Source organism: Euphorbia lathyris, chromosome 5 (assembly GCF_963576675.1).
Source record: "Euphorbia lathyris chromosome 5, ddEupLath1.1, whole genome shotgun sequence".
Classification (NCBI taxonomy): domain Eukaryota; kingdom Viridiplantae; phylum Streptophyta; class Magnoliopsida; order Malpighiales; family Euphorbiaceae; genus Euphorbia; species Euphorbia lathyris.
Window position 1 is genome coordinate 63,366,303 of NC_088914.1, and position 17,835 is coordinate 63,384,137.

A 17,835-nucleotide genomic window follows, 5' to 3' on the forward strand; every position below is an offset into this window, starting at 1 on the left:
CTCTTTAACAAAATTATGATAGCCTCTGCTCTTTTCCCAAGTAAACGCATGTCCAATCATTGGGACCTCGAACAGATTACATTGCTCAATCACATCAGAAAAACCATTAATTAAATAAGGTGGATGTCTGCGGCCACCACTCTTCTCACTCTGTAAAGCTATGTCGTTAAAATCTCCAATAATTACCCAAGGCAAAGAATAATTACTACACAGATCCCAGATCATCTCCCAAGAAGCTGGCCTTCTAGAACGCTCAGGAAAACCATAAAAACTGGTTAATCGATACTCCGGCAAACCCAGTAAAGAGACTTTGACATCAATAAAATGTCTAGAAGCCCGCAACAAATTGACTGAACCATTAATTTTCCAAAGAAAAGCCAAACCTCCACCTTGGTTAATAGGATCAATGAAAAAGAGACCAGAATAAGAAAGACTACGCTTTATTACCTCAACTTTCTCGCGGTTACATTTCACCTCCATCAGAAAAATAAAATTGGGCTTGAACCTAGCAACTAAGTTCTTTAACATACGAACTATTCGAGGGTTGCCCATACCTCGACAGTTCCAGCTTAACGTACTCATTCTCCTCGGCGGGTCTGGTCTGTAGAGCCCGTCTACTGAAAGTTCTTTGAACCAGTCACTACTGGCGTTGTATCCACCACCATATCAGATGTTTTATTCTTAATCACCTCCTCCTTTCTTCTCCTCTTTGACTCCATTACAACAAGGCTATCCTTCTTTTCTCCTTGCTTTGAGGCCATCCCCTTATTATTTTCAAACAAGAAAACAACATTCAACACTGTCTTTGTTCCAACTCCTTGTTTCATAATACCTCCAATAGAACTTTCCGGGGCCACCATACTTTCCACCGGACGAGCCGTTTCAGGCGGCTTTGACAAGAGCCACTTCGACTGAGGTGAGGGCTGCAACCTGCGGGGCGGAGCACGTAATTCCATCGAGAATGGCCGTATGACAGTAGCCGGATCAGGCACATCAAGCAATTTCAGACAAAATCTCTCAGCATGCCCTAAACAACCACAGAAGAAACAGAATATAGGCATGCGTTCATATTTGAACATAATGGTTTGAGGAGTCTCACCCGCTCTGCTAATAGGCATAGAAGCACCCAAGCTTTTCCGAACATCAAGAGAAACCCTAACCCTCATATACGTTCTGCCGACGCCATTGAAGTTGTTCGGATCCGATTCAACAAAACTCCCTAAAGTATTGCCAATCAAAACAGCCACCCTTTCTGACATAAATCCACTTGGCAAATTATGAACTTGAACCCACATCTCCGTAAACATAAGTTCTTCATCACCACGAACAACATCCCCTTCAAGTTTCTGCATGATTAAAAGATGTTGGTCATAAGTCCAAGGACCCCCTTTTAAGATCCGTTCATGCTTCCATGGATGATATAGGCAAACCGAAATAGATTAGGACCCAATGGTTCCACCGTCAAACCTTTTGCCGGTTGCCAGATATCAGCCAAAACGCTCGGCATTTTTTGGGTTCTTATAGTCCTCTCCGTCAAAAAACGCCCAAGAAAACTCCATCGTTGAATCGGCGCCATTTGAACCACATCATCTGCTTCAAGCACAAGCCCCAACTGCAGACTTCTATCCTCCACATCAATTATATTGTGATTATTCGAAATTTCCATTGAATTGAATACAAAGACTAGATCTGAACACAGAAAAAGTTACAATAAAATTGTCCGGACAAAACTCCTCATACGGGAGAGATTCTTAAATCATACTCTTGAAACCAAAATGTTTAATAGCCAATTAACCAATGAACACAACCCCTTATTATCACTTTACTTAATCCAATAGGCTTATTTTTATTTTAGGTCATTTACTTAACAATCCTTAAACTCATACTGTCATCTTTTTTTAGAGGATTCATTGGATTGGATTAACATTTTTCTCTAAAAGTGTGTCAATCCAATATGGTTATATCAAGTAATTTTGTAGATGACAATGTCAATGGTATCGTTGAGGTAGATAAAGAATGAGTTATTGGACCGGCGCTGGAGCAGAACCACGAGCAGCGAAGAGAAACGACGGCAGGGATCATCCACAGAACAAAAGAATACAGCGACAGGAACAAAACATTGATGAAACATCCATCGTAATTTCAGACCGGAAACAGCTCCGGAGCAAATCCGTGAAATAAGAGCGGAGTCGGCGACGAAGGGCTCGGCGGCGGACGGGAGAAAACAGATCCGCGACACTATTCAAGGAAACACTGGCAAGGAGGGAGCGGCGGCGGAGAGATACCAAACCCTAACAGAGCTAGTTGTTCCATCTATTACGATCTAAGAGACCGATACTTAGTATCTGAAACACAGCGGGAAGGCGGCGGCGAAGAGACCGGCGACGGACGGGAGAAACAGATTCTCGAGATTAAACAAGGAGACGACGGCGAGAAGGGAGCGGCGGCGGAGAAATCCAAAACCCTACCAGAGTCATTTTTAACACCTAACCCAACGAAGGCGGTGCGAGAACTGAAACGGCGGCTGAGCAAGACGAAGGCGGTGCGAGATCTGACGACGGCTGAGCAAGACGGCAGGCGGGGCGGCTTCTATCAGCGATTAGGTTTTAGCGAATTAGGGTTCGCGGCGGCTTCACTAGAAATGCTCTTATTATTTTAAATAAGACCTTAAATTTTTCTAAATACATGAATTGGTTGTTTTTTTTTCGTTTTTTTTTTTTTTTTTTTTTTGAAAGAACATGAATTGATTGATGAATTGCGAACAATGATATATAAGGTCTTAAATATTATATTACTCCAAAATCATATGAATATATAGTGTAAAGCCTTATTTTAAAAATAATTGTATTATTACATTCGACATTTATATAGTGTAAAGCCTTATTTTAAAAATAATTGTATTATTACATTCGACATTTAAATTTGAATAGGGATTCATAAAAATTAAGTAATAATGACAATAATAATAACAAAAATTGAAGCTTCACATGTTTATGGCATTTACATGTAATATTTTGCATTTGGAATTTAAAGAAGAAAAACGTTTTTGGAGCCATTTTCTGTCCGTCGGTTAGCAAAGGCAAATTACTTTCTTTACATCATCATACAGGGCCTACGTTACAATGTTACTTTTTCATTATATAACTTACATTTCAGTTTTTTTTTTTTTTTTTTAAATTACATTTGAGATGTCTTTTCATGGTAAGTTGTAAATGGGTGTTTATTTAAGATGTTTTTCATGGTAAGAATCTTTTTATTTATTTATAATAATAAGAAAACCACAAGTACAATAAGAATATCGTATATAGAAACATCATATTTTTAAAGTTTTTCATGAAAAAATTGTTTTGTATATATTTGATGTTGATAAAATTATTCTCTTAATTTTTAAACATATTTATTCTTTAATATTATCCATATTTTTATAATATTATTACGGAAAAAAGGCTTTACTCCATTAAATAAACTTATTATTTTTAATTATTATTTAGTTATTTTTATTAATTTGAATTGTATTTTTTATTGGGCAAATTCTAAATATAACTCCGTGATTTCGTTGATTTACAAATGGATGTTTGTGGTTTTCTTTTGTTGCTAAAAAGGACTAAAGTTCTCACCGTTAGCAAAACTAAGAATTTTAACGTTGACACTGTCTGTTTTGATCATTGGTAACCTCAAATTAAAAAACTTTAGTAATTAAATTGTTTAGTACCATATTTATCATGAAACTACGTTTTCGACTTTCCAAAATCATGATTTTGGAAGTTTTCTCTTTCTAATCGTGTAATTTCTCTTTCCTAATGAAAAAACACTTAAATGACCTTAAAATTAAAAGGTTGAAGAATTAAAACTTCTTAGAATATAATTAATTCTTGAATTTTTTTTATTATTATTTTGAGTTCATCACCAATCAAATCTGAAAGTGTCAACCTAAAAAGTCTTACTTTTGTTAATAACGATGGAGATCTCACTCCTCTTTTTTGCAACAAAAAACTATAACCAATTTGTAAATTGACGAAACCACATGGATTAAATTTGAAATTTGCCTTTTTTTTATTAGTTAATTTAAAATATGTTAGAAATTTTACATAGCAACAACAACAATTCATCATAATTTACCAAATACTAACAATTAATCAACCAATATCAAACAACTAACATCAATATCAAACAATTAACTATAGCAGCTAACAACAACATCAACAACTGTCAGCTAACACCTGAGCCAAACAGATTCTAAGAGGACTAGTACAAAGAGTTTGGACTGAATATGTAGTGGCGGAGCCATGAGTCAAAGTTTGAAGGAGCTCTACTGTTTGTAGAATTTTCTTTTAAATAACAACTCAATACTTTGATTCCTTCTTAAAATGTATTTATAAACGATGATCTTGATTTTTTTTTCCGATAAATTCATTGTTGATTAATAATTTATTGAGCTAAAATATTATGGAAAAATTCAATCCAATTTGAATAACCAATTTAGTATCCAAATTAATATTCGATAATTAAAAAGCAAATTTAAATACCCAATAAAAGATAAAATTGAATAATTAACCTAGTACTTAAATGATATAATCAAATTAAACAAACAAAAAAAAACCTAAATTTATATAAAAAAAGAAATTAGAAACTTGTCTCTACTTCTAAATTATTTGAAAAATCCTAAACTTTATTTGCAATATTGTTAATGTCTGTTGATGGTACATTACGGATATAAAAGTGAGTGAAAGTGACGAGTGTGAAATAGTAACCGTACACATATTGCATATCTAAATACCTTTGGGGCATTTTCATCAATTCCGAGCCTAGGTACATAGGAATTGGGATCTAAACGCCATTATAGCCTTAGATGTGTTTTTACCTATTTTTGGAGGGAGAGTTTCTGATAACAGATAAATGTTATCCAACGACCTATACAAAGAGTCTAGGTCGGATACTTCATATCTGGAAGCTTATGGATTCATATTCTATGTTGAAGACGATGATCATAAAACACGTGTCATGGAAAAATCCAATGTCGATATACTATGACATTAGTTCATGAAGAGGGAGTGAAGTCCTATCCTACTATGATATTATTACATCATCATTGGTTGAATTATTAGCATCATTGGTTGAATTGTTCATGCATCTAATTATTTTATGAAATGAGAATTGAGGAGTTTTTCATGATTAAGGAAGAAAAAAAAGAATACGATAATAATAATTTTTTCTAGGTAAATTATGATTTGAAAAAGTAGATGACTTCTACTGAAACAACAAACAATAGTTATTTCAATTTGGCTTAATAGGCATTCAGCCCCTTAAATTTGTAAGTTTTTTCATCTGGCCCTCTCAACTTAGGGGACAACCTCTCAACCCCTCAACTCTCAAAAAACATCACATACAACCCCTTACACCCTTATGTTCGGTCAAAATATTGACCTGTAAAGAAAACGTGCATGACTGTTGACTACACCAATGTCACATGTCACTTTTTTATTAAAATTTTCCATTCTGGCATAAGAATTCTGATCGAAATCCATCTCTGGTAATTGCTCGCCGAGTACAAATGGGCTTGTTCGCCGAGCAGGGGTCTCAATGGAAAAATTTAATAAAAAATGACACGTGGCATTGGTGTGGTCAACAGTCAAGCGCGTTTACGGGTCAATATTTTGACCGAACATAGGGATGTAAGGGGCTGTATGTGATGTTTTTGGAGAGTTGAGGGGGTTGAGAGGTTGTCCCCTAAGTTGAGAAGGCCAGGTGAAAAAGGTTACAAGTTTAGGGGGTTAGCTGCCTATTAAGCCTTTCAATTTCTTATCAAACAGAAGAATATCGGTTAAGAATCAAATTAATTAATCTTGAACCATTTAGGTGATAACATGTCAACACTACTGCTAACCTATCATCTCGAATGATTTATAGCTATAGTTAGTTGGTCCCGCACCATAGATTTGATAAGAAAATTATATTAAAGTAAAGTAATTAATTAATAGGGGCGGCCCGGTGCACTACGTATCCCCGCTAAGCAAGGATCCAAGGAGGAGTCCCACCGCAAGGGTGTATTGGGGGCAAGCATTCCCCTACCAATTTATTTGGCAAGAAGCCGCTCCTACGACTCGAACCCGTGACCTCTCGATCATACGACAATAACGTTTACTGTTGCGCCAAAGCTCGCCCTCAAAGTAATTAATTAATAATTCGAACTTTATTTTTTTGAAAAATGAAAGGGTATTGAAAAGATCAGATTACAGACCTAAAATTCTTAGTAGAATTCTGAATGAAATTCATAACAGCACCATACTCTACATTTCCCCTTTCAAAAGCATTACAACGGTGCAACTGCGGCAAGAAAAACCTACGTCCGGTGATAAAAATAAAAGCCATGGTGAAACACCACGAGATCAGTGGAGGCAAATGCCATCTCTCACCACATAGTTTCTTAAAAGCAACCTCAGCCGCCACAGTAAATCCCTGAATCAGAAAGAACCACGTTAAATCCCAATTCGGCATTTCCCGGCCAAGATGATAAAACACCAACTCATGCATCAAAGCCGAAACAAAAAAAGTCCCGAAAATTGCCGGTACCGGAGCCCACTTCCTCCCGACTACACGAGTAGCTAAACTCCGAACCGGTTCATACACCGTGGGCTTGAGAATAATCGGAACCATACGGTTCCATCTTCTGCTCCAGAACTCTTGCAATGAAGTGGCTAAGTAAGGCTCGTTGAACTGTGGCTCCAGATCTAGACCAATCACGAACTGAGCTAACCCAGCCATTACGGCTAAGGCTAGCTCAAGACAAACATACATTTGAGTAACATTGATAAAAACCATGATGTATGGGTGGATTTTGTGACTATAATTGTTGATTTGTAAGACAATTGCAGCGATAATGATTTTGACTGCATAATTGAGAGGTGTTTTATGATCAGATTTGGTGTTTTGGTGTGATTTTTCTTTGATTTGGATGGGGAGAGCGGCGAGAGCGATGAAACTGAGAAGAGGAATGGGAGGATCGGAGGAAAGAGGGCCTTTGCCGAAAGCGAAGAGGAGGAGCTTGAAATTAGCAATCCAAGCTATCATGAAAGATGTGAGCCCTGAGAAATTAACGGAGGAAAGAAGAAGAGGAAGATATAGAAACAGACATATAATTGGGACTATCAAAATTAGTCTTTTCATTCCTTTGGGAATTGCTAATCCTATACCATAGCTATAGCACAAAGATACCAAAACTGAACACCATAGCTTTACCAAGTTTTTCAACTCCTCCATTTTTATTTTATTTTTGCTCTTTCACTTGTTTCTTCCTCATATATATATATATATAATGGTGGTTATGTTTTTTTGTTAGTTGATTTTCAATCCGATTGTATAAATTTATTTGGTAACACTCAGATGATTACTAATAGTTATTTGTGTAAATATAAAATGATAAATAAAGAAATGGTAAAACCTTTATTTTGGATTAAAGGGTAGTAATTAGGGTAGAAATGACAATAAATTTATTGAAAAAACTCCCAAAACCAGTTTTTTGAATCCAATAAACTTTTTCAAATCTCTCCCACCAAACACCACTACTAGATCTTTGACTAGTCAAAACCTCTAGAGTGGCTCAACCCTCAGACAAGACCGTTGAATTTTTATATTTGTAAAAAAGACACTTTCATTTTACAAGGTTTTTATATTCATCAATGAATATAAAAATTTCTATGTTTTTAATGTAATACACCCGACCAATCAAAAAGTGAAACGTATACAACTTTATGAAAGATGATTGATATTAAAAATAAGTGTAGAATAAGACTTATTATTAGAAGTACCATGTTCTTAATGTCAAATGAAGATTCTCTTATACATATTTTGACACGTGTAATATGGACCCACAAATATTATAAGATGCTCCATTATTTTAATTATTACGTGCGGTCATAATACATATGTCTTAATGTAAATTAGGGGTCCTCCGAATGACATGAAAGACTAGGTGCTTAATATAAGATAAAAATGCATCCTACCTGTCAAAAGTAACACTGATATGTTAATCTAAGTGTATAATTGTAAAATAAAGCATAATTTGGTTATGAATTATAATTAAAGGGACTATAAAGGTAAAAGTTGCAATTATTTTGAGATGATTATTTGCTATTTAGAATTATATATTATTTTTAAAAAACAAATGTGAATTGCTTTCTTATTATGATAGAGCATCTTAATTGAGGACAGAGCAATGATATGTCCCAATTTTTTCTTTTTAAAGTACTCTACATAAGTACCTAAAACATTTTTTTTAAAAGTAATAATAAGTTTAATTTTCATTAAATTTAATTTATTCATCTAGAACAATAAAAAGTACTAATTATAGCTAAGTGAAAATTAGGATTAAATAATCCCTATATTTTTTTCCCCAAATATTATTTAGTTATTTGTAAATTCAATAATATATTATATGTGCTTTAAATTTTATTCTATACTCTGCACTCATTTAAACTACTAAATTGCTCTTATTAAGAAAATTTATATTTTTGGTACCTGAACTTTAGCTTTTCTACACTTTGTATCTAAACTTTAATTTGACAATTGAAAATATTAATACTTTAAATATATTTTTTGGAAAACAAAAAGAAAATTTTATTAATGAAAGTCAGAATACAATATAGAACAAATAAATTAAGGAGGTCTTAAGGACCATTCCATCAGTCCTGACATAGAGTATATAAATTGTACTGAGAGTTGGAGGTAGAATATATAACTTCATTTTATACCTTTAGAGATCTATCTATTTAAAACCATGTACGTGGGCAAAGTCATGGCTCGAAGAATTAGCTCAAACTTAAATCATGTTCGATAACAATTAATGGAGCCCTTTCGAGAATACTTCACCCCTTCCACCAGATTGCTTCATAGGTGAAGTCTATAAACCTAGAGGTAGCCATGATACCTTGGAGAGAGAAAAACTATAAATGAACTACTGCAACAAACGTGCTATATAAGCTGACAACAAAAGACATGCCAACTATGTGGATGGAGACATGTACAAATAGTGTAAAGACATAACCATAAAAGAAAAAGAAAAGCACACCACTAAGAGATAGAGAGACTATCCGGGCAAAATAAATGAGATCCATTTGTCATTTGAAAGTCGAAGGGAAGATTGTTTCTGATCTTCCATAGATTATCATCGAGAACAGAAGTCCATAATTTGATGCCACTCACAGGATAATGCCCATAACTCTATTGGAGAACCGAAAGAAATTTAAGGCTCCTAAGCCAGAGCCCAAAGCGTAACATCTTAAAAAAATTCACACACACACACACACACACATATATATATATATATATATATTAGTAATTATAAGGAGGGATTTGATAATAATGCAATTTGATACAATTGTTATTGGGCTTGGGCTTAAGGCTCATAAGGTTGTTCTTAGAAGAGAGGACTGAATGTATCCATAAGAAATTAGACAATCATCCTTGATATAGTTCAGGAAGGACTAAAAAGGAGGTGGTCATATCTACCCTACTCAAAATATGAAGGTTCATGCTAAAAGGTCTATTTTGGAAAAAGACATATGTCCCAGTAACAGCTTGACACACGTAAAGGTGCTAACCGAAAACAATTACAAAAGGCCTACATTGCCTAACCTCAGATTTTTACTTTACTCTCTAGATCTGAGTATTGTACTTACTTAAGTGTTAGATTCTTATGTTAGTGAGCCAACAAATCCTCTATTTTGCAAATCACTTAGAGTTGAGGGGAAGGGCTGATGCTATTTTATTCAGAGCCTAGCAAAAAGTCGGGGAGGGGCCGAAATTCGGCATTCCCTCTCTGATACTTAAGCCAGTGGGATATTTAGGAGTAAGTAATAACTTAAAAGAACTTAATGAGAGGTTGTGAATAATGATTATACATGGAGCTTAATTTTCAATTATATTTATAGATAATTACATACCTAAAGCCTAACACGCTTTACACGTGTCAGCTTATGATTGGGTTCGACCGAGCACCTTTCCATGTGTAGACCACTGATTGGCTTCAAACCCCTTTCCCTTTATGTCATTCCTTAATATTTGATGTGATCTAGGGATTAGGAATGTGGCTTTAAGGTCCGAAGCTCCTATTGGTCCACATGTGAAACTAGGTATCTTATTGCTGAAGCTTTCTCTTTAACCATTCCAACTAGCTCCTTCAACTTATTTTGATATGGGCCTTTGGTTTAGGCCCATCAAGTTGATTCAGTTGGGCTTTTGCTCCAGCCTTAATTCTTTTATCTTGTATTAATGGTCATGGGTGCAATTTACCTGAAAAGGTGCTTTGCATATTTAACATGGATAAAGCTAAAGTGGTTAGTTATCCTCTTACTACTAAATGTAAGCTAACTGAAAAGGATTTCCCTTCTACAGAGAAAAAGAAAGAAGAGATGGGTGGAGTTCCATATGCCTCAGTAGTAGAAAGTTTGATTATGATATGGTATGTACACATTCTTGTATAGCTCATGCAGTAGGTGGCGTTAGTCGATATCTATCAAATTCGGGTAAGAAGCACTAGGAAGCAATTAAGTGGATATTAAAATATATATGGGGTACTTCCAAATTGGGTCTTACATGGGTACACAAATTCTGATATGATAGGAGACAAAAATAGCTTGAAGTCCACTTATGGTTATTTGATGACCTTTGCATGGGGAGTTGTGTTATGGCAATCAAGATTTCAAAAATGCGTTGCACTTTCCACAACAAAGGCATGGTCTATAGTAATAACCGAAGCATATAAGCAGATTTCGTGGTTGAAATGTTTCTAGAAGAGCTTGGTTTTAAGTAGCAGCATTATGTGGTTCTTTGTGATAATCAAAGTGTAATTCATCTTGCTAGAAACTCTAACTACCATACTAGAATGAAACATATTGATGTGAGGTATCATTAGATTAAAGCTTCTCTTGAAGAAGGGTTGTTTGAGCTTGAAAAAGTTCATACCGGTGATAATGGTTCTGATATGTTGACAAAGGCGTTACCAAGGGAGAAGCTAAAAGTGAATTCCTCCTTCTAGTAAAAAATGGGGAGATTTACAGACTTTTATAACCCATGAGCAACCCAAATTGGGTTAAGCACATGTGTTAACCTAGGAGTATATGAGGGTAAGTTTTACAGACTTTTTGGAACATATAAGAGCAGCCACAAACACAAAAAGAGAAATGAAAATTTGCATCTTCTTTCATCCGCCCAGGCACACGAATTTGTCTTTAGTCGGAGATCAAACCATTGGGATGAAACGGTATTTGGATATAAGCTTCGAGACATCTTTTTATTTATTTTGACTAGAGGGATTGAGGTTTGGAGGACCGGAAGCCCAGTTCGTACCATGGGAAGATTGTAGGAAAATTTGTGTCTTTTCAGGTATTTATCATCTTTTGTGTTTTCTCTTTAATTCCATACTTTTTGAAGGAGATTTCCTAGAGTGTGATGTTTATTGTGTATGCCTCTAGTATTTTCTAGGGAACTACTATTGTATTGCTCATTATTTTTGATATAGTGGAAGGTTTAAGCGAACTACAGTCGTCGTGGTTTTTACTCCTCACATTGAGAGGTTTTTCCACGTAAATATTGTTACATGTTGTCCTTAGTGTGTGGCTGTCATTTTCTATTCATCATTAAATTGTGGTGTTTGGTTATTGCTTTATTTGATAGTTTCGTCAAAGTTTCATTGAAGTCGGAAAAATATTGATAACGAAGGTTAATTCTACATTGTTGTTGTTTCCGTTGTTAGTCGTTTTTCCCATCAAGGTAATCCCAATATTTGGATATGGGGAGGATTTGGATTTGGAGCATGACCTAGACCAAGTATGGAGGGAAAATCCAAAATCGAGGTTGGATTTCCAAAATATCATAGGGTAGGGGAAGGGCCACCCCTTCTCCTTAGCCAATAAATAGGTCGGGTTGGAGAAAGGAATCTCACACCTTCCTCCTACATATCTCTCTATAATATTTTCTCTCTAGAAAACTCTCAAGCCATGGTTTGTTTCTTCCTTAGGAACACTTCGAGTTTATTTGGATTCACGCTACATGAGGGATATTATAGACTCATATTAGGGATTGTCCTATGGAAATGAGACATTCCCCTCTATGTTAACATGTTTATGTAGATCCTATAAACCACTCGTAGCGGATATAGATAGTATGAGTTCCTACAACTGGAGTAGATCCTATAAACCACTTGTAGTGGATATAGATAGTATGAGTTCCTACAACTGGGGTGATAGCACCTCTACCAAGGGTTGGACAAATGTTGTCATGATAGCAGAATGAGAGATTGAGCCAAATAGGGGTGTGTATCTGTTCAAAATCGAGCCGAACCAAAAAAACCGAATACTAAAATTACTAAAATAATTTACACGGACACCGAACCGAATAACATATAAAACCGAAATAAAAACTGAACCAAAATAGTCGGTTCAGTTCGGTTTTAAACCGAACAAACCGAATTTAATTAAAAAATAAAAACAATAAATAAAAATCACTATATTTCATCATTAAATTTACCTCAACGATAAAAAAAAATTAAAATACTTTAAAAAATATATTCATATTAGTTTATTATCTCAACAAAATTAAACTTGTAAATTCAAATTTATGTGTGTATTTATATAAAATAATATAGAATACGTGTAATTCGGTGCGGTTCGGTTTTTTATATATTTTTTGTCAAACCGAACCAAACCGAATACCAAAACGCACCAACAAATAAAACTGACACCGAACCAAAGTGTCAAAAAGCTGAACCGAAAAACCGAATTCAATCTGTTCGGTTCAGTATTAACCACTTTTTCCGATTTTATCAAAATTCAATTTATTAGATTTAGCCATATGAGTAGGCCTTCTGGAACGTCCAAACCTGGTCTCCCTTGTCTTGGTGCATGGATTTCAAATTAGTTTGACTCTTTATTTGGTATATAATTTGCTTAACATATATGCAAAATTTAGCAGTTTATTTGACTAAATACAAATTTTAAATCAATTGACAAGCACGTGATGAGTATGTAGACAAATCTCTCAAATTAAAATCACTAAATCTCTTTAACTACAATATCCTGAAATCTTAATTATTCCTATGCGTTTTTCTGCTTATATTAAATGGACAGTAAAAACAAATGAAGTCTATGTAGATAAAAGAGTTTCTTCCAAATAAGATACATGAAATCACAATATTTAACAATCATATGCTTTACTTTCAACATATTCAGAATATTTGACCAAAAAACACAAAATCATACCATTTGGACATGGAAATTGAACCCTATTTAGACAGGACCAGAAATGGATTTATTTTCTATACAAACTGGAAAATGTATCTTGATTCTTGATTCTTGAGTAAATATATGCAGCCAAAAACTAACTTTGTCTAATCTACTGTTAAATCACTACAATAGTCTCAAGACCACCAAAGATATCATCATCCTCACTCAACTCCAAATAATCCTCATTTTCAATTCTGCCTGGCTGAGATTCTTTAACTTCTACAGTATTGCCCATCTTCTTCTTCTTGGTGTTCTTTGCCACTACCTCAACATCCATCTTCCTCTTCCTCTTCATTCTAATCTCATCCTCATTCTGTGTCTCTGTCTCCTTCTCCACATTGGTGTTTTTTTCTTTCTTGGATTCATCTTTTCCCCCAATTTCATGATCATCATCACAATCATCATCAGAAATTAGCACAACATCCACCATATGGCCTGTCACCGTCTCCGTAGTCTCCGTCACTACATTTTCTCCTTTCTTGTCATTCCCCAAATGGTAACGCATGGGGCAATACCCAAGCCCTAAATAATAGGAATCCTTCCCTTCAACCAAACAACCCGGAGGCGGAGGCATCACAGCCACGCCGTGAAAGGCTTTCCTGCAATTTTGACACCTAAAAAAATAGTCCAAATAAATCACGTCATACTCAAACAAGTAGTAACAGAAAGGACAAACAGTCCAAAAAGCGCCGACTTGTTTTCCATTGTCTTCAGCATAGCCAGGAAATTTCTCTTGTGAAGCATTCATCTTGAAATAAAAGAGACCAGGTTTAGAGGAGATGAATCAAAACAAGAAGAGCACAATAAAAACAAAAGAAAGAATAAAAGGAGCTGAGCTTTAAAGAGATGATTTTGACAGAGAAAACTCTCATTTTAAATAGAAAAAACAGTAACAGTTAATGGTTTCAAAACCAATAAATGTTGAAGGAGTTTCCAGAGGAATAACGTTTTTAAATCTGGCTACGTCATTCCTCTCATACTCCTGTTTGGATGAGAGATAAATTTCTGCCAGTCCCTAGTCGAAAATGTTTGCCATATGCAAGATATAAATTAACATATTTTACTCTTAATATTAGTATATGTCAAATTCATATATATATTTTTTAATTATAACTCAAGTCAAATTAAATTAATTTTAAAAATAAAAATTGATTAATTTTTTTTATAGAATTTTAATCCGATTTGTATTTTTTTAATAATTTTAATATATGCATTTTTATATTTTTTTCTAATTGAATTTTTTTAAAATATAATAATAAAATAGGAGATTTTAATTAAGAAATATATTGGAATATAATAAAAAAAACCAAAAATTATATTAAACTATAATTAAAATTTAATATTATATTTACGATATAAAAGAATTACAATTTATGTTGAAATGGAAACGACGTCAATTTATTATGTTATAAACTATTACAATCAATACTATTCTAATGTTACACCTTAAAAGACATTATCAATTCAATATGTTATATATATATATATATATATATATATATATATATATATATATATATTTAGTATTTGCATTAAAAAACTTTAATTATATATAATTTTGTTTTATAAGACTTAGACAAAAATTCACATCTTGACGATGTATTTTGCTTGATGGAATTTCATGATCACGATCACCAAAGTATTTGAATTCAATTATTCATTAGGCTACAATAACTCAATATATTCAATTGAATCATTTTAAGGTGATGAGTTCCCATATTTTCATCTCGTAATCTCATCAAGACATTCAATCAATTAGTTCTTTCTTTCACTCTATACAATATCAGTCATGCTCGCGGATATCGCTTATTTGACTTCATTAATATCTATACTATATATAATTACGGAAGCAGAGAGAAATGAGAAGAAGTGTTTTAGAGGTCTTTTTGATGAGTTGTCAACGTAGTAAAAAATCAGATTAAAAATATTTAATTAATTAAAAATAATAAATTTATATTTATAATATATTAAATAATTACTAGCCTATTAATTAAAATAATAAAAGAAAGCAAGAGTTACGGAAAGATGAAAAAACACAAAGCAAAGGAAATCCAAAAATCACAAATAAACTTCTATATAAAGCATGATAGATAGTATTCCACCATTATATTCATTGGTCACGATAGATAGTATTATATTTCTGAAGGTAAATATTCGATTTTTTTTATATGTTGTAGTTATTTTGTTCTCAATTATGTTGTTGTTTTATTTTTATTAAACAATAGTTGTTATAGTTTCATCTTTCAGATTCATTTCTGTTATTACCCAGGTTCTATACCTCTCGCTATCTTATCCATGTTTTCTTTTTTATTTGTCTTTTTTTTCCCAAACTGATAGATTCAATTGAAGAAATCCGACAGAAATAGAAGATGCATGAACAACTAAAACCGGAAAACACAAAAATGTCAAAAATTACAAGAAATATTATGTTTCCCAAGGTAATTATTCAATTTTTTTCATATGTTGTAGTTATTTTTGTTCTCAATTGTGTTGTTGTTTTCCTTTTATTAAACAATAGTTGTTATAATTTCATTTTTCAGATATGAAATTCCATTTCTGTCGTTACCCAGGTTCCATACCTCTCGCTACCTTATCCATGTTTTCTTTTTTATTTGTCTTTTTTTTTTCAAAATGACTAAAATAAAGATTTGTAAATTTGTATTTTTTTTAGTATATGTTGCTAGATGTTATCGTTTCGATTGCTAACTCTTAACTAAAATTTAGATTTTCGGCTTTATATGAGGTTTCTCAATTGTGCTATTGTTTTATTTTTATTTAACAATTGTTGTTATAGTTTCATCTTTCAGAGATGAAATTCCATTTCTGTCGTTATCCAGATTCTATATCTCTCGCTACCTTATCCATGTTTTCTTTTTTATTTATTTATTTTTCAAAATGACTAAAATAAAGATTTTGTATATTTGCATTCTTTTTTAGTATATGTTCCTAGGTGTTATCGTTTTGATTGTTAATTACTCTAACTAAAATTTAGATTTTCGACTTTTTATGAACTCAATTTTTAGTTTTAATTGAAGTTAGATTAATTTTTCTAATTCGGAACATGTTGAAATCCACTCATTTTTTTAGTTTGAGTTTAGCTAATTGATATGGATTGTATTTTTTATTTTTATGCATTTTGGTACAAATAGATATAAAGTTTCACACGATAGTTGTTCATTGAAGTTTGAGAGATATTCAATAAAATATTAAAGAGATGTTGGAATATTATACTTACAATGAAGTTTATTTCAATATAAATTATGTTATATTATTATTATCAAGAAGTTATTTTTTCCCAATTTTCTAGATAATGAGATTGTAAGCGTCTAATACGATTGATAAGATGTTTATTCTTGAAGAATGTGGATTATGCTAGATACGAATTCAAAATCAAGGTAAATAAAAATAAATTTTGATGCTCAAAATCATAAAAATGTACATTAATTATGGATATTGAGATAATTGCTTTTGCAACATTGGCTTATATAATTTTTAACTATTATATTATGGTTCGTACAAAATTGTTAGTATTTCAAGAGTTTTTAACAGATGAAGATGAAATATGATCATAGGACAAATTATTGAAAAATATTAATTAAGAAAATATTATTATTTGAATCTCTTCAAATTCTCAAATGTTAAGCATAATGATTCTAATTAATATAATTAATTTCACATATTAATTATAAAAGGTTTTTTTTTGTACTGAGTGGTTACAATTGCGATTTAATTCTATTTAACTAAAATTAATTTATGTACTTAATACTTCATTAAGAAAAAATAAGATGTTTAATTAATGGGCAAAAAATATTTTCAGTCTCCTCTTTATACGCTTATGTCTCGACATTCTCTCTTATTTTAAAAAAAAAAAAACCCGAGAGGACGATGGTTCTCTCCGAATTATCTTTTTTGTCCCTTCATTTTTTTTTTTCAATTCTTTTGTTTGTTTTTCTTACTTACAAAATTCAAGAATATATAATTATTAGAAAATATTAATGAAGTCAAATAAGTGATACCTGCGAGTATAGCTGATATTCTATATAGTGAAAGAATGAAGAACAAATTGATCGAATGTCTTGATGAGATATTACACGATGAAAATAGGAGAAATCATCATCTTAAACTGATTCAATTAGATATATTGGGTTATTGTAGCAGAATGAATAATTGAATTCGAATACTTGGTGATCATGAAATTTCATCAACCAAAATAATTATCATCAAGATGAATTTGTGACTAATTCTTACGAATTTTATTTTTTTATATGTAACATATTGAATTGATAAAGTTTCTTCATATGCAACATTAGAAAAGTATTGATTGTAATAGTTTATAGAATAATATTGATGTTGCTTACATTTTAACATAGATTGTAATTCTTTTGTATCGTAGATATCTATACTATATATAATTACGAAAGCAGAGAGAAAATTAAAAAGTTGTTTTAAGTGAGTTTTTGCTGATGTGGAAGCATGTAAATAATTGCTTTTTTTCCCCAAATCTATTAGCTCATCCGGTTCAGAATTGAATAAACTAATCCTCCATCTTCATCTATGG

At 32.7% G+C, this 17,835-nt stretch overlaps 1 protein-coding gene across 1 annotated transcript; it reads right to left on the bottom strand.

Moving 5' to 3' along the window:
- Window positions 1–6,171: 6,171 nt before the first annotated feature.
- Window positions 6,172–7,281, bottom strand: LOC136228809 (acyl-CoA--sterol O-acyltransferase 1-like). The gene has a single exon (XM_066017288.1). The coding sequence runs from the start codon at window positions 7,255–7,257 to the stop codon at window positions 6,226–6,228; it is 1,032 nt and encodes a 343-aa protein (XP_065873360.1). The 5' UTR covers window positions 7,258–7,281; the 3' UTR covers window positions 6,172–6,225.
- Window positions 7,282–17,835: the final 10,554 nt, after the last annotated feature.